The 27,332-nt window shown below is 40.9% G+C and overlaps 1 protein-coding gene and 1 non-coding gene across 2 annotated transcripts; one reads left to right on the top strand and one right to left on the bottom strand.

Annotated features, from left to right (window-relative positions):
* Positions 1-272: 272 nt before the first annotated feature.
* On the bottom strand, positions 273-16,691 carry KRT23 (keratin 23). Its single transcript, XM_043469591.1, has 8 exons — positions 16,161-16,691; positions 8,733-8,815; positions 7,910-8,066; positions 6,464-6,625; positions 6,254-6,376; positions 3,047-3,267; positions 2,198-2,229; positions 273-628 (listed from the first exon to the last, which is right to left on the bottom strand). Exons 1-8 carry the CDS (start codon positions 16,554-16,556, stop codon positions 555-557), a joined length of 1,248 nt encoding a protein of 415 aa, XP_043325526.1. The 5' UTR covers positions 16,557-16,691; the 3' UTR covers positions 273-554.
* TRNAG-UCC lies at positions 10,527-10,599 on the top strand. Its single transcript has one exon. It is a non-coding gene; the product is annotated as a tRNA-Gly (tRNA).
* Positions 16,692-27,332: the final 10,641 nt, after the last annotated feature.

The raw sequence follows: 27,332 nt of genomic DNA, 5'->3' as shown, positions 1-27,332 counted from the left end.
TCCCTGCCCCACCCCAACTTTCCTGCTGGAAGAAGTCTAGAGATCTTGGAGAGCCTTGTGAACCACATCTTGTCCCTAGTTGCATGGCTGCAGGTAACAATTCTGCCCAGTGTTTGCTGCAAACACCTTCAGAGCATTAAGGTCCCTGTCGCTCTTTCATGGACAATGCCCTGAGGATCCATTTTTAGGATAAAGAGGTCTTGTCAAGACAAGACTGACCTTATCTTGAAGTCTTGTCTTGCCTTATGATATTTTTTAAAAAAAGGACATGATGCAGCTGGTGTGGAGTTTTATTGGCTATAAAACATGTACAATGATGGGAATCTGACAACTGTAGTAGTAAAATAGAGCTTTAAGCTCATGAACTCATACTTTGATTGAAAAAGTGCAGCAATATATGAAGATTGTTATGGTGAGATTGTTACAGAGAAAAAAAGTTTCTGAGTTTGTTAACTCCAAGGAAACCTCTTAGAATTCACCTGGGCAAGGACTTTCCATTGAGGGGAAATAGTTTTTACAACAGGCAGAAATTTTTATTGGCCTCACTTGTACTTTCAGATCTCATTCACTTGAGAAAGAATTATTCTTCCATTGACGCTCTCCTGTGTGATGGCCTTGATCTTTGGAGCTGCAGATTTAAAAAAAAGCAACAAAGAGGTCACTGCCATGCTCTTCCCACCATCTGAACTACGCTCCTTTCCAGGTCCCTGTTCTCAGCACCCAAAGGCTCTCTGTGCTTTCCAAAATGATCACTAAGCAATATGGTGGGCTCTAATCGAGTGAAAAGAGATCTTACCAAGGAAGATTTTCCTCCCACCTTCTAGGAAATGAGGGTATCTGAACAGTGTCACTTTCTAGAGGTCAAAACCTTCACCTCAAGTGTTCCTGATACAGAATCTAGTATTTGACCACAAGTGCTGGAGGGGTCCTTTCTGCTTATATGGGCTTTGAGCACTTGCATCATAGACTCTATGAACTTACAGAGCCTTAAATGCCATTCTAGGGACCTCATTTTAAGATCTAGAGAGTATGCCATATGAAAGATTGTGAGAAGCCAGGAATGTTTATCATGGTCACTGTTTTCAAAGATAAGATTTATTTGAATAAGTGCTTTGTTGATGCATCAATACACCGATTCTAGACCAGAGGGAAGAATTGAAGCCAGTAATAGAGATCCAGGGAGAACTTTGTTAAAGTCAAGACTCTCCAATAGTAGATTGTCCACCCGCTCCAGTAATGGGTTCCCTGTCCCTGGACATGACCAAAGAGAGGCTGAAGGACCATGTGTTGGGATCTTGCAGAGGGATGGCAACGAGGCCAGCTGTTCTCTGATGGTTACTTGGACTCTCAGTCCCTGAACCTTTAATGCCTTAGAACATTTTATCACAAACTAATCAGAAAGTACCACCTGTCCCAGACTGTGACTTCTTAAACTTTTCTGTGAGATGTTAAATGTAATCTGAGAAAACAGGGTCCCCCGGTCAAAGGTGTTTGAGAACACTCTGCTAAACAAAATAAATTTTGTTGTGGTTTCTTTCTTTTTCTTCCCTGCAGCAGTATTTGTTCCACCTTCAATACTGAAACATAGCCTGATTCTTCACCAAGAGGATAGTGGTACATAGTATTCCCAGCCATACTGGGCCACAGAACACATCTTTTCATAATACACAGTTAAAATCTCATGGGATGCTAGTGTTCAACAGAATGTAGTTTGGGAAATAATGTGACATCATGTTTTTCTTAATTTCCTAGGATTTTGGCCAGCAGACTCCATAACTTAATTGTTGTTCAGTCATTAAGTTGTGTCTGACTCTTTGCAACCCCATGGACTGCAATGCGCCAGGCTCCCCTGTCCTTCATTACCTCCTAAAGTTTTTTCAGGTTTATGTCCATTGAGTCCATAATTTAATAGAGATATAATAATATCACTGATTATTTTTATCTACTTTACTGCTGGCAAAGAGCTCATATATATATGTATATATATATATAGTTTAGGACAATATTGAGAGCTCACTTGGTTCTGCCGTATCTAATTTAAGTTGATTCAATATTCCTGGCCATTTGGCAGTAAAGTAAAAACTGAGCAAAGAACATTCAGTAGTACACTAGAGGGTATGATTACTGAAGGATGGATAAATGTGTTGATTCATTAAAAAAAAAAAGGAGATTCAAACAATGAAACAGTAGTTTTTACCTTTGACGTTTGACTTAGATTCTTCCTTTGTCCTATAAAAGTGATAAAGGCTCATTTTAGTATTAGCAACGATCATAAAAACTTCTCAAGATGAACTAACTTCCTTTGTCTGCTGGTACATTCATAGCTCTTTAATGAGGATAATTGAGTTCTGTAGTTTCAAGGTCAGGAGTTCATGGGAGAACCCTCCTGGACCCAAGAGGCAATGAGTACTGCCTCCCACTATCCCTGGGGGGAGAAATCTGCTGAGTCACCTCCATCCTTTCAGCCAGCTGCAGGCTTTGCCTCCACTGGGATCCTTTCCAGGGTCTGCATCTGAAGTGTGAAACCCCTGGGCTTTTCAGACTGTTTTGAGTTTGGTCCAATAACATTTTATTTATGTACTAAAAAAATTCTAACTCTTTCCCTTGGGTCATAGAACATATGTGCCCTTTTGTGAACAGCTATACCAAAAATAGTCAGAGATTCCAGATAAAAAATCTGGACATCTCAATCTCTTATGAGTCTTTTCCTGCTGTTAGATTCCTCAATCATTTTTTCTTTTTTGAGCCAAAATTGGGTGCATTCTTATTGGGAAACACTGTAGCCAAACTTTCTTCATTGTTTCTAAAGATATAAAATATTAAGTGAAACTGTTGACTTCAAATCTTAGTGTCCTGGGAATAACAGTTGATGAATTCACACTTCCTTCTTAACAGAATACAGCCTGATCTAAGTAGCTACAGAAGAAATTCACCATAAACCTTTCTTTCTCTACACGGATGACGGCTAACAGGACCATAAGGTACATAAATGCACACAAGGGTGGATACACTTTTCATTGTCCTCCCCTGCCAATCTTTGCCTTACCCTCCATTCTCTCCCTCCAAGAGCTGGCGGTAGGTGGCGATTTCCTTCTCTAGGTGGGTTTTGATGCCCAGGAGGACCTTATATTCGTTGTTCTGACGCTCCAGGTCATGGCGTAGCTGTGTCAGTTCCTCCTCATAGTGGGAGATGATCCGTTGCATGTCCTGGAGCTGGTAGGTGTACCGAGACTGGGTCTCCGATAACATGTTTTCTAAAGCAGATTTCTGAAAGAGGAATGAGATTTCTTTCATCTACTGATTGATGGCTTGATTTAATAACCTGCTGAGTTGGGCTTCTCTGGTGGCACAATGGTAAAGAATCCACCTGCCAATGCAGGAGACTCAAAAGATGTGGGTTTGGTCTCTGGGTGGAGAAGATCTCCTGGAAGAGGAAATGGCAACCCACTCCAGTATTCTTGCCTGAAAAATTCCATGGACAGAGGAGCCTGGCGGGCTACAATCCATGGGCTCACAAAGAGCTGGACACAGCAGAGCATGCATGCTTGCTGAGTAGTGAGAATATACCAACTACTCTGCTGGGTATCTTGGTGGAGTTGGGGATGAGTAAGGAGGAGCAGGCTGACTTTTAGGTTTGGAGCCAGGCAATGAGGAGTCAGGGCTTTCTGAATCTCATTTTTCTGGGCATAAAGGCTTTGTGTCAGGGAGTTCTATGCAACTTAGCTGCACTCCTGTAGTATTTATTCTTGATGTAGCTTGTTTGGGAGTGAGCATACCCCACCTTGCCCTGATCTGTTCCTTACCTACTTCTGCTTACATTTTGTCTCTGGCCAGACTGAAAGCTCTTAGAAGGAAATAGCAGCCAAGACTGCTATCTTTTTGTATCTTCAGAGAAGGATCTCAAGTAAGGGTGCCAGATAAAATAGAGGGCACCTGATTAAGTATGAATTTCAGATGAGCAGTCAGTAATTTTTTTTTTTTAGTATAAATGTGTTCCAAATATTCCCTCAATATTGCACAAGGACTTACTTATACTGAAAAAAAAAAAGCACTTGTTCATCTGAAATTCAAATCTCACTGCGTGTCTTCCATTTCAATTTGGTGAATCTGGTAACACATTGTCAGTTTTGAGGAAATTCTGAAAGCTGCAAAATGAAGGAAGCAGAGAACTGAGTTCAAGTCCCTGTTCTGTTTGGATTTACCACCTACTTTTCTAGCACACATAACTTTAACCTTAAAGAGACATTCATAGCTAATAAAGCACCCTGCACTTCATCAGGGCTGCTAACTTCCAGGGGGTCCTTTATGCTGCCTGGCTATTACCCTACATGTCCCTGGTCTCGTCACTTTCTTGTTCTCCCAAAGAGATATTTTGTTCCTTCTCCTCTGTCTGCAAACTGCCCTTCTCCCTGTCCTTTCTCTTAGCCCATGATCTTGCTTCCTTTGTCGCTGAGGATATGAAAGCCCTCAGGGGAGGGCTCCCACCAGCTCTGCCAGCTTCCACCCACAGACATGAGTCTGTGTCGACACTCATTCCCCTCCTGTTATGAGGGGAATAACCGTCCCTGTCTGTGCCACGGTTATTTCAGCAATTACCCACCGTCTTGCAACATGAATGTTTTCCTCCCTCCTAGATTATTCCCACCAGCTTTCACACAGAATTTCTTCCACCTTAAAATTTGTTCTCTTGAGACCGTAACTACCTTCAGTGATCAGCCAATTCCTCTGCTCGCCTTTGCTTACTGCAGAGCTCCTCAAAGAGTTGTCTCTACCCTCTGTTTCAAACTCCCCTTGACCAAGGGGAATCTGGTGCCACTGTTAACCCTAGGGTCGCCTCTTCTCCCCTTTCTTCTTCCTTCTGTTGACTCACTGCATCCATGTTGGCTTCCCGGCTGTTCCTCCAACCTGTCCGACACACCCACGCCTCAGAGCTTGTGCATTTGCTATTCCCTCCACCTGGAGCTCCCTCCCCATAACCATGTAATGTATCTTCGTATCACTTTGAGGGTTTTGCTCAACTCTTACCTTAACAGTAAAGCCTCTCCCTACCACCTGGTTTTAAAATGACAGCTCTTCTCCTGGCAAACCTAACTTCTCCCTCATGTTTCATTTCTTTGCAGCATTTTCCTCCATCTGGCATATTATTAATTTTGGTGATTTGTGCCTTTATTGTCTATCATCTACAGTTGTATACAAACTCCTTTGTTATCAAATCCTGTTACTTAGAATAGTGTCAGGTAGTAGAAAGCTTGAAACTGAATATAAATGTCAAGCTGACCTTGCAGGGTTGTCGTGAAATTTCTAATGCTAAAATGTTCTGAAAGCTACAAAACTATTTAGATAAGTTTTAAATATGTTAATTTATTTGTATTTAAATAATATAAAATACTGTAATTATTTCTGTGTTCATTATCATCACCTTAACTGTGTACATTTTAAATGTCTGTCCATCGTCACTGATTCCTAAAATGTAACAGTAATTTACCAGGTGCACCTGCAACAAAATGAACTAATTATTTCTCCTCAAGACTGAGAGCAGAGAAGCACTGGGGAATGGTATTGATGCATGATTAGAATATTCAGATAGGCTAAGAAGGAAATTTAATGATGGATTTTATTTAATGAATTTTAAGTGCCTATAACACTCCTAAAAGCATTTTTACTGAAAACCATGATGATCAAAGGAATGACTTAGACACAAGAACTTACTGCTCACTGGGTATAAGGCTGTTCACTGTATAAGACACATAACAGTAATAGAGCCGTACTTTGGAGTCAGCCAAGCCTGGATTTGCCACTTGCTCATGTTGGCACCAGAATTTCTCTTTCTTGAAACTGGAAGGGGGCGGCATGGTTGTAAGGGGGAGAGCACTGATAGAGGTTTTGAGAGTGTAGAACTGCCCCCCGCCCCAAACCACCATGTGGCTTCACCATTGGCCACTTATTAACTGTGTGACCCTGGTCAATTCACTAAACTGTTTGGGGCTTTGGTTTCCTTATCTCCAAAATGGGGACACCAGCCTTATCTGGAAAGGTTAATATGAGGATTGATGACATTGAATATGATGAATGTGGCACAGCATTGACTCCTCAATAAATGATAACTCTTATCATCCTCATTGCAGACAATTTGGATGGAAAGTGGGAGTTTGGATGGAGAAGTGCCCCAAGGGAGTTGGAGAGACGGGCCTCGGAGAGAAGGTTTTGTGGAGGATGTGGTACCTGACCTGAGATTTTTCCAGCTCAAACTCACCTTGTTGCACTGTGCCTGCAGATCAATCTCCAGGGCCTGGAAAGTGCGCTTCAGTTCATGAAGGTCACTTTGGCTGCTCTGCACACCTTTTGGACTGGCTGCCTCCTGGGCCACGGCTGCTGACTGTGAGACCAAGCCCAGAAGAGAGGCGTTGGCATTGGGACCACTTGTAAGTGGAAACTTTGGCAAGTTTGGGCATCTTTCTTTTACCTGCTCTTTGTACCAAGTGTCCAAGTCTTGATGCTTCTTTTTAATTATAAACTCATATTCCTGCCTCATATCCTCCAGGACCTTAATCAGGTCTTCTCCTGGGGTTGTATCCACCTTCACGTTGACCTTGAAGTCATTTGGCACACGGTTTTCCTCTATTTCCTGTTTAACCACAGAGAGAGAAAAGGAATCAGTTTGACAATCAGAAGGCCAGAAGTGTGTTGATGGGCAGCAGCACACAGATCTCTTAAAAATTCAGCTTATGTGTTTGCCACTTCTTCATTGGCTTGGTTTGGTTTCTCAGTTTTTATTTGTTGTTGACAAAACATATGTTTTTTTCCCCCTTGCTTATGTGTGTGTATACATATATATGTATATATATATATATTTTTGGCCACACCACACTGCATGTGGGATCTTAATTCCTTGAACAGGAATTGGACCCAGGGCCCCTGCAGTGGAAAAAATGAGGAGTCTTAGTCAATGGACTTGCAGGGAAGTCCCTCTTTTATAATTTTATGAAGTAAAGAATAGCACCAGACAGGTAATCAAATGGCCCCTGTGATTACTGACTTAAGCCCTGGTTGAAAACATTTTACAAGGAATTTTGCTTACATACAGTATAAAGTACTCTTCAACAAATGTTCATGAGTGAAATGCTGACACAGTGAAACACTTGAACATTTCAGGTTATAGGCCAAAGCTTTGGGGAAGCAGTTCAGTAACCCAAAGCTAAATGGTGTAGAGACTTTCAAAATCTTGTCAATGTATTATGACTCTGTAGGCAAGAGACCCATGAGGTATCATGAAACCAAGAAACCACAGGATAGGTTTCATTAACCATCACGTCTCACCAGCTGTGCAGAAGGTGAGTTTCCTTGATAAGCAGTTTTGTTTGCCTAAAATGGGGATTGTTTTTTATCTTTTCATCAGAGTCTCAGGGATTTTAAATGGATGCTAACTTTTAAAGTCAGTTAAATGATTTTGGCAATTGAGCTGCAATTTTGGCCAATAGTTATATCAAATATAACTAGTGACTGTAACTATGTAGTTACTATAGAATATAACTGTATTGAATATAATCTGGACCAGTGGCAGAGTCTATTCTGTCGTTCTCCAACTTGCTGCACATTGGGTTAATGAAAGAAGTTCGATCCTAAACATTTATTTTTCTCACATCATATTAATAATCAGGTCTAGATAAACATTGTATATTAACAAAATTGTTGACTGATGTCATAGTTAATTGGAATTGTGTTTTGGCTGTTGTATTTGGCATAGCTGTGAATGTGGAAAAATTAGATATGTATATGGTTCCTTATGATTATTTAGGTTGAAGACAATAGAGCTGGCATTCAGGTGGTGGTTTCTTTTGGAGCGACTGAGTCACCTGAAATGTGCAGACTAAGAGCTGTGCTGGTTGCCTGGGGATCCTGGGAGTCCTACCTGCTCATGACGCTTCTTCATGAGGATGAGCTCTTTCCTCATCCCCTCAACCTCCTGTTCTAGGTCTGTGGTGACAATGGTCAGATCATCCAAGGTCTTTCGGAGACCTTCAACTTCAATTTCCAAGTCTTTCTTGAAGGAGTGTTCATTTTCATACCTTTGGTTAGAAGGAAGAGAACAGAACACTTGTTATTGGAAGGATTCATCTTAGTTTTAGGCTGAATTTCTTACTTTTCACATTTCATGCAGGTTTTTCTATGATGGTGATCCAATTTTATTTTTTTCATTAGAGAGAATGGCATAATAAACAGCCATATGTCCATCACTTAGATTTAGCAGCTATTAACATTTTGCCATGTTTGTTTCATCTATAGTCTATCTTGTCTTTTAAAGTAAATTATAGACATTATGTCCTCTCAAACCCTAAATACTTCAGAATGTATCTTTTAAGAAAAGAGAGTTTTCTAAATAAGCATAGTAACATTATCACACCTAAAAATCAATAATAAGTTTTTAATATCATCTAAGGATTTGTATTCAAATTTCCCCATACCAAAAAGTGTATTTTATATCTGATTTTTTAACAAATCTTGTTATGACAAGAACAAATATCTGTCTGGACCCTAGTGACTGAAGTGACTTAGCAGCAGCAGCAGCAGCAGCATGCCTTTACATTATAACTTAGTAAGATTTTACATGTGGGTAATGGTGAGATACATTTTCTTTCTGCAAAACAGAAACAGAAACAAGAATAATTCCAAAAACCAAACCAACCCCCGTCCCCTCCCCTCCCCAAACACAACACTGTGAAGAAGGAACTTACTTAAGGCTGAAGTCATCCACTGCCATCCTGGCGTTGTCAATGAGAAGGATGATCTGAGCGTTGTTCACCTTGCCATCTGCTATCTGTAAAGCACACACCAAGAGTCACTTCAGTCGCATGCAAATCCACAGGACAACTGCATTTCTGCCCAGTTTCTGAGAATCTGACTTATCAGCAGATAAGGCTTTATTTTCTAGCAGTGGAATAATGAGCAGTCAAGTCAATTAATATTTATTGAGAACTTACTAAGCTCAAAGCACAAGAGTGGTTTTGTAGTAAGGGTATGGTCTGCAGTCACTTTCACTGTCTTTTTTATATTGACTTTTGATAGGATTGATGCAATTGCTCAAAGAATGATATAGACGGGGGAAGGAGAGTAATTGTGGAAAATACCTTTTAACTATCTAGTAAGATTCACACAAAGTGAAAGTGAAAGTCATTCAGTCGTGTCTGACTCGGTTTTTTCGACTTGTTTTTGTTTTGTCCTTTCAAACCCTAAATACTTCAGAATGTATCTTTTAAGAAAAGAGAGTTTTCTTGTTTTTCGACAAGGCTATGGTTTTTCCAGAGTTTTTCCAGAGTTTTCTTGTTTTTCGATAAGGCTATGGTTTTTCCAGTAGTCATGTATGGATGTGAGAGTTGGACTATAAAGAAAGCTGAGCGCCAAAGAATTGATGCTTTTGAACTGTGGTGTTGGAGAAGACTCTTGAGAGTCCCTTGGACTGCAAGGAGATCCAACCAGTCAATCCTAAAGGAAATCAGTCCTGGGTGTTCATTGGAAGGACTGATGTTGAAGCTGAAACTCCAATACTTTGGCCACCTGATGCGAAGAGCTGACTCATTTGAAAAGACCGTGATGATGGGAAAGATTGAAGGCAGGAGGAGAAGGGGACGACAGAGGATGAGATGGTTGGATGGCATCACTGACGCGATAGACATGAGTTTGAGCAGGCTCTGGGAGTTGGTGATGGACAGGGAGGCCTGGTGTGCTGCAGTCCATGGGGTTGCAAAGAGTCAGACACAACTGAGTGACTGAACTGAACTAACCATAATTATTTTTTGCCCTAAATGACCATAGCCATATGCATAACTTACAGTTATGTATATGTGTTTGTAAAGTATTCAATGATGAGAATGCCCCAGTTGTAGCTATTAAAATATTAACTGAAAGGGGAGAAGGATGAGTTGGGAATTTGGGATTAACAGATACACACTACTATATATTAAATAAATAACAAAGAGCTACTGTATAGCATGGGCTTCCCTGGTGGGTCAGATGGTAAAGAATCTGCCTGCAATGCAGGAGACACAGGTTTGATTCCTGGGCCAGGAAGATCCTGTGGAGATAGGAGTGGCAACCCACTCCAGCATTCTTGTCTAGAGAATTCTATGGACAGAGGAGTCTGGTGGGCTACAATCCATGGATCACAAAGGTCAGACATGATTAAGCAACTATGTCACACACACACATACTGTATAGCATAGGGAACTATATTCAATTTCTTGTAATAACTTATAATGGAAAAGAATCTGAAAAAGGATATATATATATATATATATATATACACACATATATATATATATAATTGAATCATCGTGCTGTACACTTGAAACATTGTATATCAGCTATACTTAATTAAAAAACAAAAATTAAATATATTAACTGTAACAATTCTCTATCATAAATTAAGTAGATTAATAAACTTCATGTTAAAACTTTAATTTTGTAACTGCCTCTAGTGAAAGACTTTCACTAGATGTGTATATATTTTTTATTTAAAAAGAGAGGGGACTTCCCTGGTGGTTCAGTGGCTAGGACTCTGTGCTTCCAATGCAGGGGGCCCAGGTTCATACCCTGGTCAGGGAACAAGATCTCATGTGCTGTAACTAAGACCTCATGCAGTCAAATAAATAAATATATATTTTAAAAAGAGAATGATTTTTTGAGAATCCACCTGAGAAATTGGGTATATAAATGTTTGATTTGTAAATACTTCTAGGTAGTTGTAATCATAGAAATACACATATCAGAGAAATAATATATGACACGCAATTTTAATGTATGTCATTGTCTTGGGGAAAATTGGATGGAAGATATCTCAGTGTCAAAAGTACCAAGCATTGCGCTGAACTGGGAACCAGCAGATTTTCCTTTTATTTCCTGTTACTGACTATTGGTATGAACTTGGGTCAGTTATCCAACTCCGTGGACTTCAGTTTCAACAACGCTCTTTACAAATAAGGAGCTTTTCCTGAAAACATGTGACCTTAGGGGTCCTAGCTCCAAATTTCTGTAACTTACTTGGAGCCAAAGAATCTGTGACATTCCCATTGTATTTATACAGATAATTGCTTTAATTAGAGAGGATTTTCTTAGGACAAACTTATACTTCGACACAAAGACATCTTTCAAAAATCTGGCCCTGTTCTAAGCTCCACTGATTACTTGGAATTTTGTGTCATGAATACACAATAGCAGGATTCAGAGGTGTCCAGGGCACTGGGTCTGGAACTCCCAGAGCAGGCGGGCCTGGGGTCCTGCTCCAGCACCCACCTGCTGAGTGAGCTCTGCCAAGTCTTGGCTTCTTCATCCATAAAATGGCAATAATAACAACCATAGAGTTAGGAGAATTAGATTAGAAGAGATTAAATAAAATAATGCAAAATAGCATTTCTGGGCACAGTGTAGACACTCTGAAAACAATCGGTTGAAGCTAAATTAGTTCAGAAAAATGTAAAGTGTTTAATTTTCTTTTAAAAAAGCTAGCACTTTTGTAACTAGAGCCAGTGTCTGCACTGGATAAATCCAAGGATTTCAATGTTGAGATGCATTGTCTGCTTTGCTGTTCATGATGGGAGATAACCAGACTGGCTGCCCATGCCCAACTTCTTAATTCCCTTAGTGGATTCCAAATGGCATCATGATGACTTTCATGATTCTGAAAAGGGATTCTGTAGACATTTCCTTGTCTTTCCTCTACAGTGCTGCTTAGGGACTTCATACCAATGTTTTCCCCTCCAGGCTGTTTAGTCTTTGCATGATCTAAGCTCATGGGAGATGAAAAGTAACTCCATCCAAAATGGCCTGGGGATCCCTGCAGTTAGCCTCAGCTGTTCCCTGAGGTTTTGCTTGACATTCAGAGAAACCATGCCCTGAACTCTCCATGAAATCAGAAAATAAAACATACCACCTGTGTTGGAAACACCACAGTTTTCCAATGAAGTACCTTATGTATAATATACTTCTAATTGGAAGACCATGGAGTAATCATTAAGAGCATCACTTCCATATAGAATGGATAAACAATATTCTGTGCTATACAGAATGTATAGTAGATGGAACTATATCCAATATTCTGTGATTAAACCGTAATGGAAAAGAATATAAAAAAAAGAAGTTGCCTCAGTCGTGTCCGACTCTTTGTGACCCCATGGACTGTAGCCCACTGGGCTCCTCTGTCCATGGGATTCTCCAAGCAAGAACACTGGAGTGGGTTGCCATGCCCTCCTCCAGAGTATCTTCCCAACCCAGGGATCAAACCCACGTCTCTTATGTCTCCTGCATTGGCAGGCGGGTTCTTTACCACTAGCAACACCTGGGATATCTATACATCTACATGTAGATATATATAAAACTGATCTATTTTGCTGCACAGCTGAAATGAACACAAAGTTGTAAATCAACTCTATTTCAATTAAAAAATAATGTCACTTTCTCTATTCTGATACAGATATTAAATTTGAGACAAAGGTGAATTTATTTAACAGAAGTGTACTGATGTTGCTTTGTTAGTTGTGACAAATGCCATGGTGATGGAAGATTTTAATGATGAGGGGAGCTGGGTGAGAGATTTATGGAAAGTTTCTGTATCATGTAAATCTAAAAATACTCCACATGAAAAGTTTATTTAAAATAATAAGAAGGATGCAAAGCAGTGTGTATAGTTAAAAAATCATCTGTGAATTTATTTGGTTTTTCTGAATTAAATTGATAATTTATCCATGGCAAAACCCACATCAAAAGTCTGATTTCCGCATTTGGCATTCTCAGAGTACATGAGTTGATAAAGAAGAAATTTAAAAACCGAAACTATTTCTTCCTCGTTGGGTTACCTGATACAGTATTATGATACAACCACTATTTCTGAGCCATCCTTCACGGTAATGAATGAATAAGAATGGGTTGAGAAATAATATATGAGGCATAGGTATTGCATTGTGTTGTAACTAATCACCTGGATTCTCCCCAAGGACCTGAGTTCATTCTTTTAAAATAATCTAGTTTGTGTATTAGTGTAGTATCACTGCTTCAGGGTATGTAATCTACCAGGGAGAGGAGAACAGAACTAGTGACTGTAAACCAACGAGCCAAATATAGTACTATTGAGAGCCATTCTGCACCCTAATATTTGCATGACGACGTCCAACTCTGTGTTTCAAAGGAATGGATTAATTTTTGAAATCATTTTCTTTTCTTTCTTTCTTTCTTTCTCTTTTTGGTCATGAGGTTTGTGGGGTCTTAGTTTCCTGACCTGAGATTGAACCCAGGCCCACAGCAGCGAAAGCTTCAAGTCCTAACCACTCGTACCAGGGAGTTCCTGAAATATTTTCTCACAGACTTTTGGAGTAACATTTAACATCCCTAAAGTGGGGGTGTTGTTCAATCACTAAGTCATGTCCGACTCTTTGTGACCCCATGGATTGCAGCACGCCAGGTTCTCCTGTCCTTCACTGTCTCCTGGAGTTTGCTCAGATTCATGTCCATTGAGTTGGTGATACTAAGTGGGGGTGGGAGAGTGCTATATCTACTCAGAACATTTCATGAGTCTTGAAAGGCCCAGGAAGGGGTAAGTCCTGGGCATGGTGGGACATCTTTGGGCCTCTGTTTGTCACCTACAAACAGGGAAGGTCTGATAGACCATCTGAACTTCAAAGAGCTGTTTTCTTTCAAACACAGAGAAAAACAACTGAAGTAAGAAATCCAGAAGTGAATGTAGTTTGAAGCTGAAGGAGCTTCCTATTTAGTGTCAGAACCGAGAACCTGGGGTTTCCTGGAGAGTGGGCCAGCCACCTGCTCCTTGTAATTGTCCCCACTTGCTTTTCTCAATTCCGTTCCAAAGAATTTTGGCTTCAGTCTCCTCAACCATAAATTGGGGAAAAAAAACACCTGCTTCACAGAACAAGATAATCGGTATGAAATATGTGTTGCATGATTAATAGTGCAAATGGAATGCATTATCTTTATTAACAAATAGCATCATTTTTGATGAGGCAGACTGGCCAGCACCATGCTGTGTGGAAATTACAAGGCCATTAGAAAGAGACCTGGGTTAGAATCCCAGCTCTGGCTCTTCCTGGTGGCTTTGGATGGCTGCTTCACTTCTCTGAGCTTCAATTTCTTTCCAGGGTTGTGATGAGAAATAAATCAGTTGATATAGAATGTTTCCATCATTGCAGAAAGCTCTTGGACCATGCTGATGAGTGTATTCAGTACCTGACATGATGCCTGGCATATAATAATCACTCGATAAATTTTTCTGTCCCCTTTCCTCCATCTTTCTGCTGTCAGTTGATACATTATTTGACCAGGTCTAACCTCACATTTCTTTAGGGAGTTATGTTCTTAGCTTCCCATTTGCAAAAAACCTCCTGTCCTCTCCATTCTAAAACCAGAGCAACTTTACTAATAAAAACAGTATGGTAAGGTTTGTTGAGTCACCTTGTTTTTTTGGTAAAGACAACCATGTCCTATATAGTTAAGACAATTACACAGTCAGCTATTAGGTTGATTATTCAATAATTAGGGTTCATTATGAGGACAGATTTCTATTATCTTGATTCAAGCAGGGACAACTGAGTGTTGAGAAATAGTATCTTAGAAATATTGGAAACCCGTGATGCTCTTTCTAGGATAGGTTCAATCATGATCTTACAGGAAATTTTCTGGGACTACTTTACTTAAGAGAATTTACATAGCTTTAAAATATAACCTAGATGACTGGATTCCCTGTACTTCTAGTCAATGTTGTGAGACATCTCAGAAGGTATAATGGTGTAGGAAATGGCAACCCACTCCTGTATTCTTGCCTGGAAAATCCCATGGGCAGAGGAGCCTGGTGGACTATAGTCCACAGGGTCAAAAAGAGTTGGACACTACTGAGTGACTGAGCAGAAAGCATAAGGTTAGGTTTTAAAATGTTTGGTTGAAAAGCTATTCATATTTTGAAGAAGTCTCCATAAGCTATCCTAACTCTAAGATTCTAAAAATCAGACCCATTTTTATTATTTTTTTCCCTAGCAATATGCCATTTTCAGAACTGTGAGTGGCTAGAATTCGGAACTTCTGGCAGTCCCCAAAAGGAAGCACCCAGGGAAATCATAAAAATGTATCTGCTGGTGGAGTGACAGCTTTTACGTGTGATCTCCAGAACAGTACAACTCAGCCTTTTTTGATGGGTAAGCACACTGCCCTCAGGACCTCGTGGTGGAGAGGAGCTGATGTAATGAGACGTCAATGCTTTCTTGTGCCTTGTGCACTGAGCATGAGGAATGAAGACCAGCCCTGATCATTATGATTATGTTGTCGGATCACAAGTGGTACCAGACAGCACCTGCTTTCCTTCCATTTTTTTCTATATAATTCATGTGCAGAAGATTAAATACACAAAACAGACTTTCCTGACTCCATGTTTAAGGTATGATAAGAAAATGTCCCTGGGCTTCCCAGGTGGCACTGGTGCTAAAGAACCCGCCTGCCCACGCAAGAGACATAAGAGATGAGGGTTTGATCCCTGGTTGGGAAGATGCCCTGGAGAAGGAAATGGCAAACCATTCCAGTCCTTTTGCCTAGAGAATCTCATGGACAGAGGAGTCCAGTGGGCTACAGTCCACAGGGTTGCAAAGAGTTGGACGTGACTGAAGAGACTCCACATGCACAAGAAAATATCCTTGGGTTTCCCTGGTGGCTTAGTGGTAAAGAATCTGCCTGCTGATGCAGGAGACATGGGTTCGACCCCTGTTCCAGGAAGATTAAACATGCTATCTAAGCCTGTCACAACTGTTGAGCCTGTGTTCTGGAGCCTGGGAGCTGCAACTACTGAAGCCTGCATGCCCTAGAGCTCATGCTCCCCAACAAGAGAAGCCCACATTCCGCAACTAGAGAGAAGCCCCCGCTCTACACAATTAGAGAAAAGCTCAGAACTTCAGCAACAAAGGCCTAGGCCAGCAATAAATAAATAAATGAAAAAACTCTTTACCATCTGAGCCACTGGGGAAAAGAAAGAAAATATCCTTGAATACTTTTTTCATGATTATTTGAAGCTCCTTTTGTCATTTTCCTGGAAATTATCTTTTCTACTGATTTCTCCTCTCATGGGTCTCCTGGAAATGCAGTCCCCTCTCAAGTTCCAGGGTTACCCAGGATCTTACCTGCTCCTGCAGGTGGCTGATGCTTTCCTCATATTGGGAGTAGTCTTGCTTATTGCCTGAATCTCTTTGCTGATGCCACTTCAGAATGCAGCTTTCTAGTTTCACGTTGGCCTCCTCCAGGGCACGCACCTTTTCCAGGTAGGTGGCCAGGCGGTCATTGAGGTTCTGCATCATCTCCTTCCCATTTCCGCCTAGGAGAGAACTGCCTCTTCCAGACCTCCAAGACCCTTCAGGGAGTGGACAGCTCGGTGAGGAGAAGGAAAGTGAGATGCGGACACCCCCGGCACCTCCATGGACACTGGGAGCCCGGGGGAAGCTCCCTGGCTGGCCCCAGCCGCCTCCTGTGGCATAGAGGGAAACTGAGGGGTTCTGGCTGAAGCTCTGGTTGGAATTCATGGTCCCATCTGTGTCTGGGGCAGGACTGGGCTCTGGTCCACTCCCTGGCACCACAAAACTGAGCCTCCCCAGACTGCCCCAGATGGCTTTATGCCCTTTGCTGTGGGAGTTCCCTCTTCTGACAGCTGTACCGACAAGATCCTATCATTGTGCAACACGTGTTTCCTCTTGGTCAATCCCAAAGCGCCCCCGGGCCTTCACACACGGGGCTGTTGTTTTGAGTCGCATCGATATACCAGGTTGTTTCTCCCTTCCAGTGGTAACCTGGAGGTGTGGCCCACGACCTTAGGTGGGTATTAGTCTCAGGTGTCTTTCTAGTCTGTCTGTGGGTTTTTTCCATTGTCCATTTATCTGGAAAAGGTCTGATTGAAGTTCACAGAAAGGTGATTTGGGGTGGCATAGATTTCCTTTTAAAAAGTAGACATTAAACACACAGACACACACCTGCCCCTACCCAATCCCCAAATAAACACACCCCAGCTCTAAAGCAAGGATGGGAGGGACTCACAATGCAAGAGCCAGATCAGGGCAGAATCTCAGGTCCCGGAATGAAAATACTTGTGCAGAGGAAATGGAGACAGTTCTGAATATCTGATCCTCTGTCGCAGCCGCTGTTGGATGGAAAGTAATTTCAAAGGAATCATTCTTAAGAACAAACCCACAATTATAATTAATTAATGAATGACCGAATCTTCCACTTCCAGGCTGCCTTTCATCCCAGCACACCTCAAAACCAAACAACCCCAGCCTGTGCCCAGGACTTTCCTCAGCCCCTGGGAGGCAGGGAGCCTTTGTTAAATGGCCAGCAGCCCTGATCTCGCTGAGCCCTGGAAAGGCTCAGTGCTGTGCGTCTATGACCTGCGGAGCGAACAGAGGGAAACAGGAAGTGTGCCATGGGTTGTCGAACACGCTTGATGAATCTTATGCTTTGGCTGCCAAGGTAAATGTTAGGAATGAATAAAGAAATAGTCTGGGGGCGGAGAGCCACGTGCTGCTTACTGGCAACTAGATTTAAAGGAGAATTAAGAATAAAATGGCAGCATCTTGAAGGGACAGAAGTGTTCCTTAGTCCAAGCCACTGATTTTACAGATGAGGAAAACTGAGGCCCGTTGGGTGGGGTGGGCAGGATGGCAGAGGACAGATTGTGGGTTAGTGGCAAAGCCAGGGCGCGGCTCCTTCTGCCACATAGCGTGGTTATCATTGAGTTGAATCTTGACGGAGCCCTGGATCACACTTCTCTTTCATAATGGTGATAATGGGACTTCCAAGTTTACATAGCCCTTTGATATTCTGTATTTAATCCACATAGCAACTCTTGATGTAGCCAGGCAGGAGTTATTGTTCCCGTTTTCCTCCTAGAGGTGAAAGATGGGAAGCTGATTTGCATGTAATGTAAATCAACACAGGAATTTGCAATTGTTTTGGCCTTGGTCTGTGCTGTTTCCTCTGCTTGGAAAATCATTGCTTGTGCTGCCTAGGCCTGCTCTCCTGCCTTCCAGATGTAGTTTGAGGGTTAACTGCTTTCATCGCAATCGTTATCTGAATCTTCTTGCATGAGTTGGGTGCTCCTTCTTTGAGGAAAATGCCTTTTCTAGATCCCAAGATCTTCCAGAGGAGCAGACAGCTTGGTATCCCTACCCCAGAGCAGAAGGGTGGGAACTGGGAACCGCCTGCCCTGAGCTGGGTCCAGCCACCACCCGGGCCTGAGTTCACCCCTATTCCTTCACTCACCACATTGCATTGCATTTGTTATACTCCTTGGGGACTACAGGCTTCTTGAAAACAAGGATTATGTCTTTCATCTTTAAAGCATCAAAGTCTGGCTTCTTATAGGCGTTTCATAAACAGTGCATGTTAACTCAATAGTTAGCCAGGATTTTAACTCAGGACCTCTGACGCTGTCACCTCCTGCCTCTTTTAGGAGTGTGAGTTGTAAAATCAGAGAGTAAGAAAAAGCCTCTGCCAGCTGTCAACCAGCTAGCTACAAAAGCAAAATCATTCCTATTAAAATAAAATCAACTAAAGCACACAGCTCAGCTAGTCTGCCCTGGCAACAAGACCTTGCAAAAAGTCCTCTGGACTTTCCCCATCTCACTGTGTGCAGGATGGAAAAACTTTGCTAAGACTTACAGGGAGTGCCCTTCGCAAGTGTTCTACAGTCACTTACATCTCTAAACATGAGAGAAAGACGAAGGGAGAGATGATGAACATAGAGCGAATAAGGGAAACATAGAGACTTGTTCAGACATGTGGTGGCAAGCTGTGTTCTGATGGATGTGAATGGTTCTGGATCATTTGTTTGGCTCAGGTTTGTGTTCTCATGGACCGAGCTTCACATCTGGGTGTAGGATGCGCTAGGGCCAGGCTGTGCTCCGTTTCCCTAAAGTCTGTCACAATCATCTACAATGGAATTGACCGTTACCTACTCATTTCAGGTGTGTATAACTGGCAATGACTTCTTAGCCCCATGAATCTGGCACATTTTACATTAGTATGTGGGGTTTGGATTTATAAGAGTTAACCTCGAGCAAAGTATTTCTGGCATTGGAGCAGGACCCAGAGGAGGGAAATTTGATGGTGAGACTTGAGAGGACTTGGTAGAAGTCACTTCTTCTAGGAGCATCATATGATGACTTTCCTTGTAACCCCCGATGTGTGGAGTTCCACTGGATTTTAGAAACACTTCAGATCCTATCCATCTGTGTACATTGCTAGACATATGGACGGCTAGAATAATTTTAGAAAAATGACTTCATATGGTTTATTTTAATTTAGAAGAATTAGGTTAATTAAAAAATTAGCTGACAAGAAACTAAAGCGAATTCACTTTAGTTACAAATTTTCTATAGGGTTTTAAAAATAGTCATACTATTTTTTTAATTGACAACTTTTAAGGAGAGTGAAATGGCCTGTAAGTGCCAATATATGAGAATCACAGAACTAAAAAAGGGCCAGCAAGTAGTCATTTGGTGCAGATTTTTGCTTTTAGTAGGTCGACCTCAAATTTCTGAGCTTATTTTTAAACTATTTTTTAAAGAACTCAAGAGATAAAAGGCTCAGTTGCGCTCTCAATACATGTCCTACATTTATTCATCCTTTTGGTCACTAAGAACTTCCCTTGTGGCTCAGACGGTAAAGCATCTGCCTACAATGCGGGAGACCCAGGTTCGATTCCTAGGGATCCTCTGGAGAAGGAAATGGCAACTCACTCCAGTACTCTTGTCTGGAAAATCCCATGGTTGGAGGAACGTGGTAGGCTACAGTTCATGGGGTCGCAAAGAGTCGGACATGACTGAGTGACTTCACTTGGTCACTAAGCCTTTCACCTGTAAAAGGGTTTCATGAATTTTGGGGGGAAGGGGTATTTCTATGGAGTTCAAATTGTTTAACATCTTAATTATTCTTCTTTGTATGACTTCCCAGGTAAAAGACTTGTAATTTTCACATTAAGTTCATCTTTCTGATAACCTGAAATGTTGTCTTAAAAGGGAATGGATATTTTGCAGGAGAGGTTGGTGGTGAGTGGATGAATGGGATTGCCCGTGGGTGTATCCGGCATCAGAAGAGAGCCCTGTCAACAGTTAGCTGTCATTAACTGGGAGCAATGTGTTCGTGCCTTTCAAAGATAGCCATTCATCACTGAAGCATTCCCTGGGCACCATCTTCTTTATAGTGAGAGAAGAATGGTCAAAACAATCCCCAAATAGATCTTTACTATGCATCACATTTCAGAACAGATGAGTAGTAGATCTTCAGGCAAAATTGCTATGTCATTATCCTATGATTTAGAGGGTTAAAAAAGATAAAACATTTATAGAAATAAAACATAGCTTCTACAGTGATGCCAGAGCAGGGATTTTATAAGTGCCTAAGTTTATCAAACTGTGGCCAAAAAATAAACTTTTCTTGTATTTTGATTTTTCCTGGAAGAGGGGCTGACAGCTAGAAGGTTTAATTAAGAAGTATTCAATGTTGTATTTCAGACTAGGAGAGGAAAGCAAACTAACTTAAAGTTGCTTCCAAATATACCTGTCTAGATTGACTGACAAAACAGGAAAAATAATAAACACACACATAGGCAAAAAGAGTTTTAAGATCACGGAAGGAAAGTTTCTCAAATGGAAGATAATGAGACAACTATGTTGGAAACCTTTCTTTCTAAAATTTTTATTTTCTGTTTTGAGTATAGTTGATTAACAATGTTGTGTTACTCTCAGGTGTATCTCTAAGTGATTCAGTTGTACATATGTTTAATACATATACCTATTCCTTTTCCTTCTTTTCCCATTTAGGTCATTACAGAGTATTGAATAGAGTTTCCTATACTCTACAGTAGGTTCTTGTTGCTTATCTATTTTAAATATGCCCTTCTTAATTTGATTTTTCAAAGCAGGAGAGAATTAGGTAACGATGCAGAGGTGGATAGAGCCTTGTAAGTGACTACAAATGAATAGTATCAGGGACTTGAAGAGAAGAGTTAGGGGGATGTCCTTGGTGCTCCAGTGGTTAAGAATCCACCTTCTAATGCAGGGGTTGTGGGTTCAATTCCTGGTTGGGGAACTAAGATCCCACATGCCTTGAGGCAATGAAGCCTGAGTGCCCCAACTAAGTCTCGACACAGACAAAAATAAATAAGTAAATATTAGAAAAAAGAGAGAAGAGTTAAAAAAAAGGGAAGAGTTAGGAGCTTTGAAGTAGATAAGATATGAGACTACAGAAATAGGAAGGAGATTTTAATTCAATAAGATCTGTATTGATAGAAATCTAAGTAATTATTTATTTAAGTCCTAATCTTATTAGCATATTTCTGAGCAATTGCAAACACATAAAAAGGTGAACGACATATTTGCTGCATATACTCTATGGTAAAGAATCTGCCTTCAGTGCAGGAGACGTGGGTTCGATTCCTGGGTTGGGAAGATCCCCTGGAGAAGGGAATGACTCCCCACTCCAGTGTTCTTGCCTGGAGAATTCCATGGACAGAGGAGCCTGGTGGGTTACAGTTCATGGAGTTGCAAAGAATTGGACATGACTAAGTGTACTCTTGCCTGGAAAATCCCATGGACGGAGGAGCCTAGTAGGCTTCCTTCCATGGGATCGCTAAGGGTCGGACACGACTGAGTGACTTCACTTTCACTTTTCACTTTCATGCACTGGAGAAGGAAATGGCAACCTACTCCAGTGTTCTTGCCTGGAGAATCCCAGGGACAGGGGAGCCTGGTGGGCTGCCGTCTATGGAGTCACACAAAGTCTGACATGACTGAAGCAACTTAGCAGCAGCAGCAGCAGCAAGTGACTAATACACACACACACTATATGTCAAGCAACTGTCTAGTTATCCCAGCTCTTAATTTCTTAATCCTTCCAGTTTATAGAGGGCTGTGGCAGGCCCTCCATAAATGTTTCTTAATTTTGGTCTTGGGAAGAATAGAAAGCAGTGGCTTTTGTAGAATAGAGAGAGGGAGAAATGAGAGGAAAAGAAAAATGACTGTGCAGGTGTAGTTAAAAAAAATATAAGCTCTCCAATAGAATGAATACTTAAGGGACTCTCATAATTGGAAAGGAGGAGAAGGTCCCAGGTAATAGAGTCAGAAAGACTGAATGGAAAGGAAGATGAGTCCTGTAGAGTTTCCCAAAGGCTGGATTTTGCTGATTGCATCCCTGTGTTTTATTTTTGGCAAAACCAATACAATGTTGCGAAGTAAAATAAATAAATAATTAAAAAAAATAAAGTTACTCTGCCCCCTGTTTTTCTTGTTAGGTGGTAGTTAGATGTAATGACTTTGTTAGATTCAAGTTTGGCATTTTTGGCATGAATAATACTTCATAGGGAGTGTTACATAGTTCTATCACACATAACGAAATGTCTTATAGTGACCTTACTTGACCTTGGATGTTAAGCTCTTGAAGCGTCTGTATCCATGGGGAAGATTTCCCACCTGAAAAACAAGACAATGCTTAATTTTAAGCTGAGATTTTTAACTCGGAATTCAGTGGGTAGACTTCAGGAAGTTAGTAAGGTCTCTAAAGTGATATGCAAGATTTTTTCCACGTGTTCTTATGCTTACATTTTTAAGGGGAGATTATAACTTCCATGAACTTTTCCAAGGAGTATATAAATAGAAAAAGTTAGGATCCAATGATGTAAAACTTTAAAAGCTCCTTCTTTCTGTTGGCCTCTAGTTACCAATAAAATGTTTAGGATTTTCATGTTTTATAGGAACATACTATTAGACTTTGAAATGAGCCCTATTTATCATCTGCCTCATGCCCATCATTTTACAGACAGGAAACTAAAGAAGGGAAGTACCTCTGGCGAGAGCCCATGGCTAGTTAATAAGAGCAAGGACTGGCAGCAGTATTCCATTATATTCTTTTAGATTTCCTTATTCTTTATGGCTTATTATTTACAAGTGGCTAGCAACAGCAGCAGCTATGTTTAAGTGTTACTATTCAGTTCAGTCACTCTGTTGTGTCTGACTCTGCGACCCCATGAACCGCAGCACGCCAGGCCTCCCTGTCCATCACCAACTCCCGGAGTTTACTCAAACTCAAGTTCATCGAGTTGGTGATGCCATCCAACCATCTCATCTTCTGTCATCCCCTTCTCCTCCTGCCTTCAGTCTTTCCCAGCATCAGGTTCTTCTCCAGTGAGTCAGTTCTTTGTATCAAGAGTCCAAAGTATTGGAAGTTTCAGCTTCAGCGTCAGTCCTTCCAATGAATATTCAGGATTGATTTCTTTTAGTATTGACTGGTTTGATCTCCTTGCAGTCCAAGGGCCTCTCAAGGGTCTTCCTCAACACCACAGTTCAAAAGCATCAATTCTTCGGCACTCAGCTTTCTTTATAGTCCAAGTCTCACATCCACACACGACTACTGGAAAAACCATAGCTTTGACTAGACGGGCTTTTGTTGGCAGGGTAATGTCTCTGCTTTTTAATATGCTGTCTATTACTAAGCCTTTTAATTTAATTCACTTATTTACTTATTTAAAAATTTTTAATTTATTTTTTCATTGTAATTGCTTTACAATGTTGCATTGGTTTTTGCAGTACAGCAACATAAATCATTCATAATTATATATATACCCCTCCCTCTTGAGCCTCCCCCCTCCTATATCCCCTCCCTCTTGAGTGTCCCCGCTCCTCCCATCGCATCCCTCTAGGGTCATCACAGAGTGCCAGGCTGAGCTCCCTGTAATTCACCTAATTATTTCATTGAAAATTTACTTTACATAAGCACTTTTTGTTATTGATTTGACTGTGTTGGGCCTACCTTGCAGCATGTGAGATACTTTGTCTATTCGCTGCAGCACTCAGGCCCTCTAGTTGGAGCTGTGGGCTCAGCAGTTTCGTGCTCGGGTTCAGTTGCCCTGCAGTATTTGGGACACGGCCCCATCACTTCATGGCAAATAGTTGAGGAAAGAATGGAAACAATGGCAGATTTATTTTCCTGGGCTCCAAAATCACTGTGGACAGTGACTGGAATCATGAAGTTAAAAGATGCTGGCTCCTTGTAAGAAAAGCTGTGACAAACCTAGAAAACACACTAAAGTGCCGAGACGTCACTTTGCCGACAGAAGTCTGTACAGTCAAAGCTGATTTTTCCAGTAGTCACAGATGGATGTGAGGGTTGCACCATGAAGAAGGCTGAGAGCTGAAGAATTGAAGTTTTTGAACTGTGTTGCTGGAGAAGGAAATCCTGAAAGTTGACTTCAGAATTGCTCTGATTCTGAGACTAAGACACAGTCCCTGCCTTCAAGGATCCTTCAGCCTGTGGATGTAGGCTTTGTTTTGTTTTTCACAAATTCAGTTCCTCTGCCAAATGACAGAACCTGTTCCGTGAGGGTCTGTTCTGGGTGTTTAGGAGCAGCTACTGATCTTTATCTATTTGTACCTTGGACTCAGTTTTAGTTTTCAGGGAGAAAATTTAGCATTATCACCAGCAGAGAAAGCCTCATCTTCCTGTTTGTCAGGATCTTTCCCCCTTTTATCGATGAAGTCATCATCATTGGAGTGACATGTTTGTTGTTAAGCACCTTAGTGTGAAGGCTGGGAAGAATCAGTCAGCTTCTCCCATGATGCTGGGAGTTGAATCTCATTTATCACCATCACCTTCAAAAAAGGAGGCCCATCTCTGCCCCTTTATTAGCTTCCTTTTCCAGCTGACATCAAACCTATCAGAGAAGGTAAATGATGTGTCAGCCAGATAACTTCTTTGAAGGGAGTGCTGGGACAATCTGGTTTAAACATGACTTTAGAAAGATCCTTTAGTCCTTTTGAACTCCCTTTGGCATGTCACCAGGCCTGTTGGGTGATTTTGTGTGTTTAAGGCTACAGAAGAAAAACAGATCCTCACTGGTGGGTGGGGAGTGATAGCACAAGACTAAAATGATTTCATTCATCTTGTTTTCTCCTTATTATCATCTTAATCCAAAGAATAGGATAGATAATCAAATAAATCCCTTGTACAGTGGCTGTTGTCACTGATAATCCTTGTATTAAACCACACATTAGCTTTGGTGCCACTTAGGTATGATTTTCTTTTGCCATTTAAGGAGGCATTTTGAGTAACTGTGGTGTTGGTTTGCTGAGACATCATCTCATGCAATTTGCTGAAATCTTTTTTTTTTTTTAATTGAGGTGTAGCTGACTTATAATATGATATTAGTTTTAGGTGTACAACACAGTGATTGGATATTTTTATAGATTATGCACCACACAAAGTTATTACAACATTGACTATATTCCCTGTGCTCTACACTACATCTCCATGACTTGTTTATGTCTGGTAGTTTGTGTCTCTTACTCCCCTTCAGATATTTTGCACATTCTCTGATTCCCCACCCCTCTGGTAACCACTAGTTTGTTCTCTGTATCTATGAGTTTGTTTCTGTTTGTTATGCTTGTTTTTTAAGATTCTGCATAGAAGTGAAATATAGAGCATTTATCTTTCTTTAACGTCTCTCACTTTGCATAATATTCTCTGGGTCCATCCATGCTGTGGCAAATAGCAATGTTTCATTTTTTATGGCTGAGTAATCCAACCAGTCCATCCTAAAGGGGATTAGTCCTGGGTGTTCATTGGAAGGACTGATGCTGAAGCTGAAGCTCCAATACTTTGGCCACCTCATGCAAAGAGTTGACTCATTGGAAAAGGCCCTGATGCTGGGAGGGACTGGGGGCAGGAGGAGAAGGGGACGACAGAGGATGAGGTGGCTGGATGGTATCACCGACTCGATGGACATGAGTTTGAGTAAACTCCAGGAGTTGGTGATGGATAGGGAGGCCTGGCGTGCTGCGATTCATGGGGTAGCAAAGGGTCAGACACAACTGAGCGACTGAACTGAACTGAACTGAATATTTCATCGTATATTGGGTTGGCCAAAAAGTTTGTTTGAATTTTTCTGTACTGTCTTTTGGAAAAACTCAAATGAACTTTTTGGCCAACCCCGTATATACTATATGGCACATCTTATCCACTCTCCTGTGGTGGGCACTTCAGTTTCTTCCATATCTTGGCTATTATAAATAATTCTACAATAAATATTGGGGTTCATATATCTTTTCAAATCAGTGTTTTCATTTTCTTTGGATAAACACCCAGGAGAAGAATTGCTAGATCATATGGTGACTGAATTTTTAACTTTTTGGAGAAACTCCATACTCTTTTACTAGTGGCTGAACCAATTCACATTTCCACAAACAGTGCATGAGGATGCCCTTTTCTCTACATCCTCTCCAACACTGTTATTTCTTGTCCTTTTGATAATAGCCATCTGAAAGGTCTGAGGCGATATTTCATTGTGGTTTTGATTTGTATTTCTTTGATGATTAGTGATGTTGAACATCTTTTCATGTATCCGTTGGTCATCTGTATTGTCTTCTTTGGAGAAATGTCTATTCAGGTCCTCTGCTCATTTAATTGGATTCTTTGTTTTCTGATGTTGAGTGGTATGGGTTCTTTACATATTTTGGATATTAACCCCTTATCAGACATATCATTTGCAAATATCTTCTCCCATTCAGTGAGTTGACTTTTTGTTTTGTTGATTGTTTCCTTCACTGTGCAAAAGCTTTTTAGTTTAATGTAGTCTCTTTCTATATTTCTGCTTTTGTTGCTCTTACCCAAGGAGACAGATCCAAAAAAATTATTTCTTAGACCAATGTTAAAGTGAGTACTGCATATGTTTTCTTCTAAGAGTTTTCAGGTCTTACATTTAAGTCTTTAGTCCATTTTGAGTTTATTTTTGTATGTGGTGTGAGAAAATGTTCTAGTTTCATTGTTTTATATGTAACTGTCCAGTTTTCCCAATATCACTTATTGAAGAGATTTCCCCTCCCCCCAAGGCATATTCTTGGCTCCTTTGTTGTAGAATAACTAATCAGAAGTGCATGGATTTATTTCTGGGTTCTCTACCCTGGATCTATGTGTCTGTTTTTGTGCCAGAACCGTGCTGTTTTGTTTATTGTAGCTTTGTAGTAATAGTTTGAAGTCAAGGAGTATGATACCTCCTGCTTTGTTCTTTCTCAAGATTACTTTGGCTGTTTGGGGTCTTTTGTGTTTCCATACAAATTTTGGGATTATTTATTAGAATCTTGTTTGGATAGCTTTTACTTTTAGTTCAGTGTGGTTCATGTTGTAGCAGAATCAGTGTATGGAAGACTATGGGAAAGTCCTTACACGCCAGGATTCTTCCCCATTTGGCAGTTGTCAGTGCCTGAAATTCAACCATTTATTGTGTTTGGTTCACCAAAATATTGTTTCTTATTAAA

Source organism: Cervus canadensis, chromosome 1, assembly GCF_019320065.1.
Source record: "Cervus canadensis isolate Bull #8, Minnesota chromosome 1, ASM1932006v1, whole genome shotgun sequence".
NCBI classification, from domain to species: Eukaryota; Metazoa; Chordata; class Mammalia; order Artiodactyla; family Cervidae; genus Cervus; species Cervus canadensis.
This window is presented reverse-complemented; position numbering and strand designations above follow the sequence as displayed.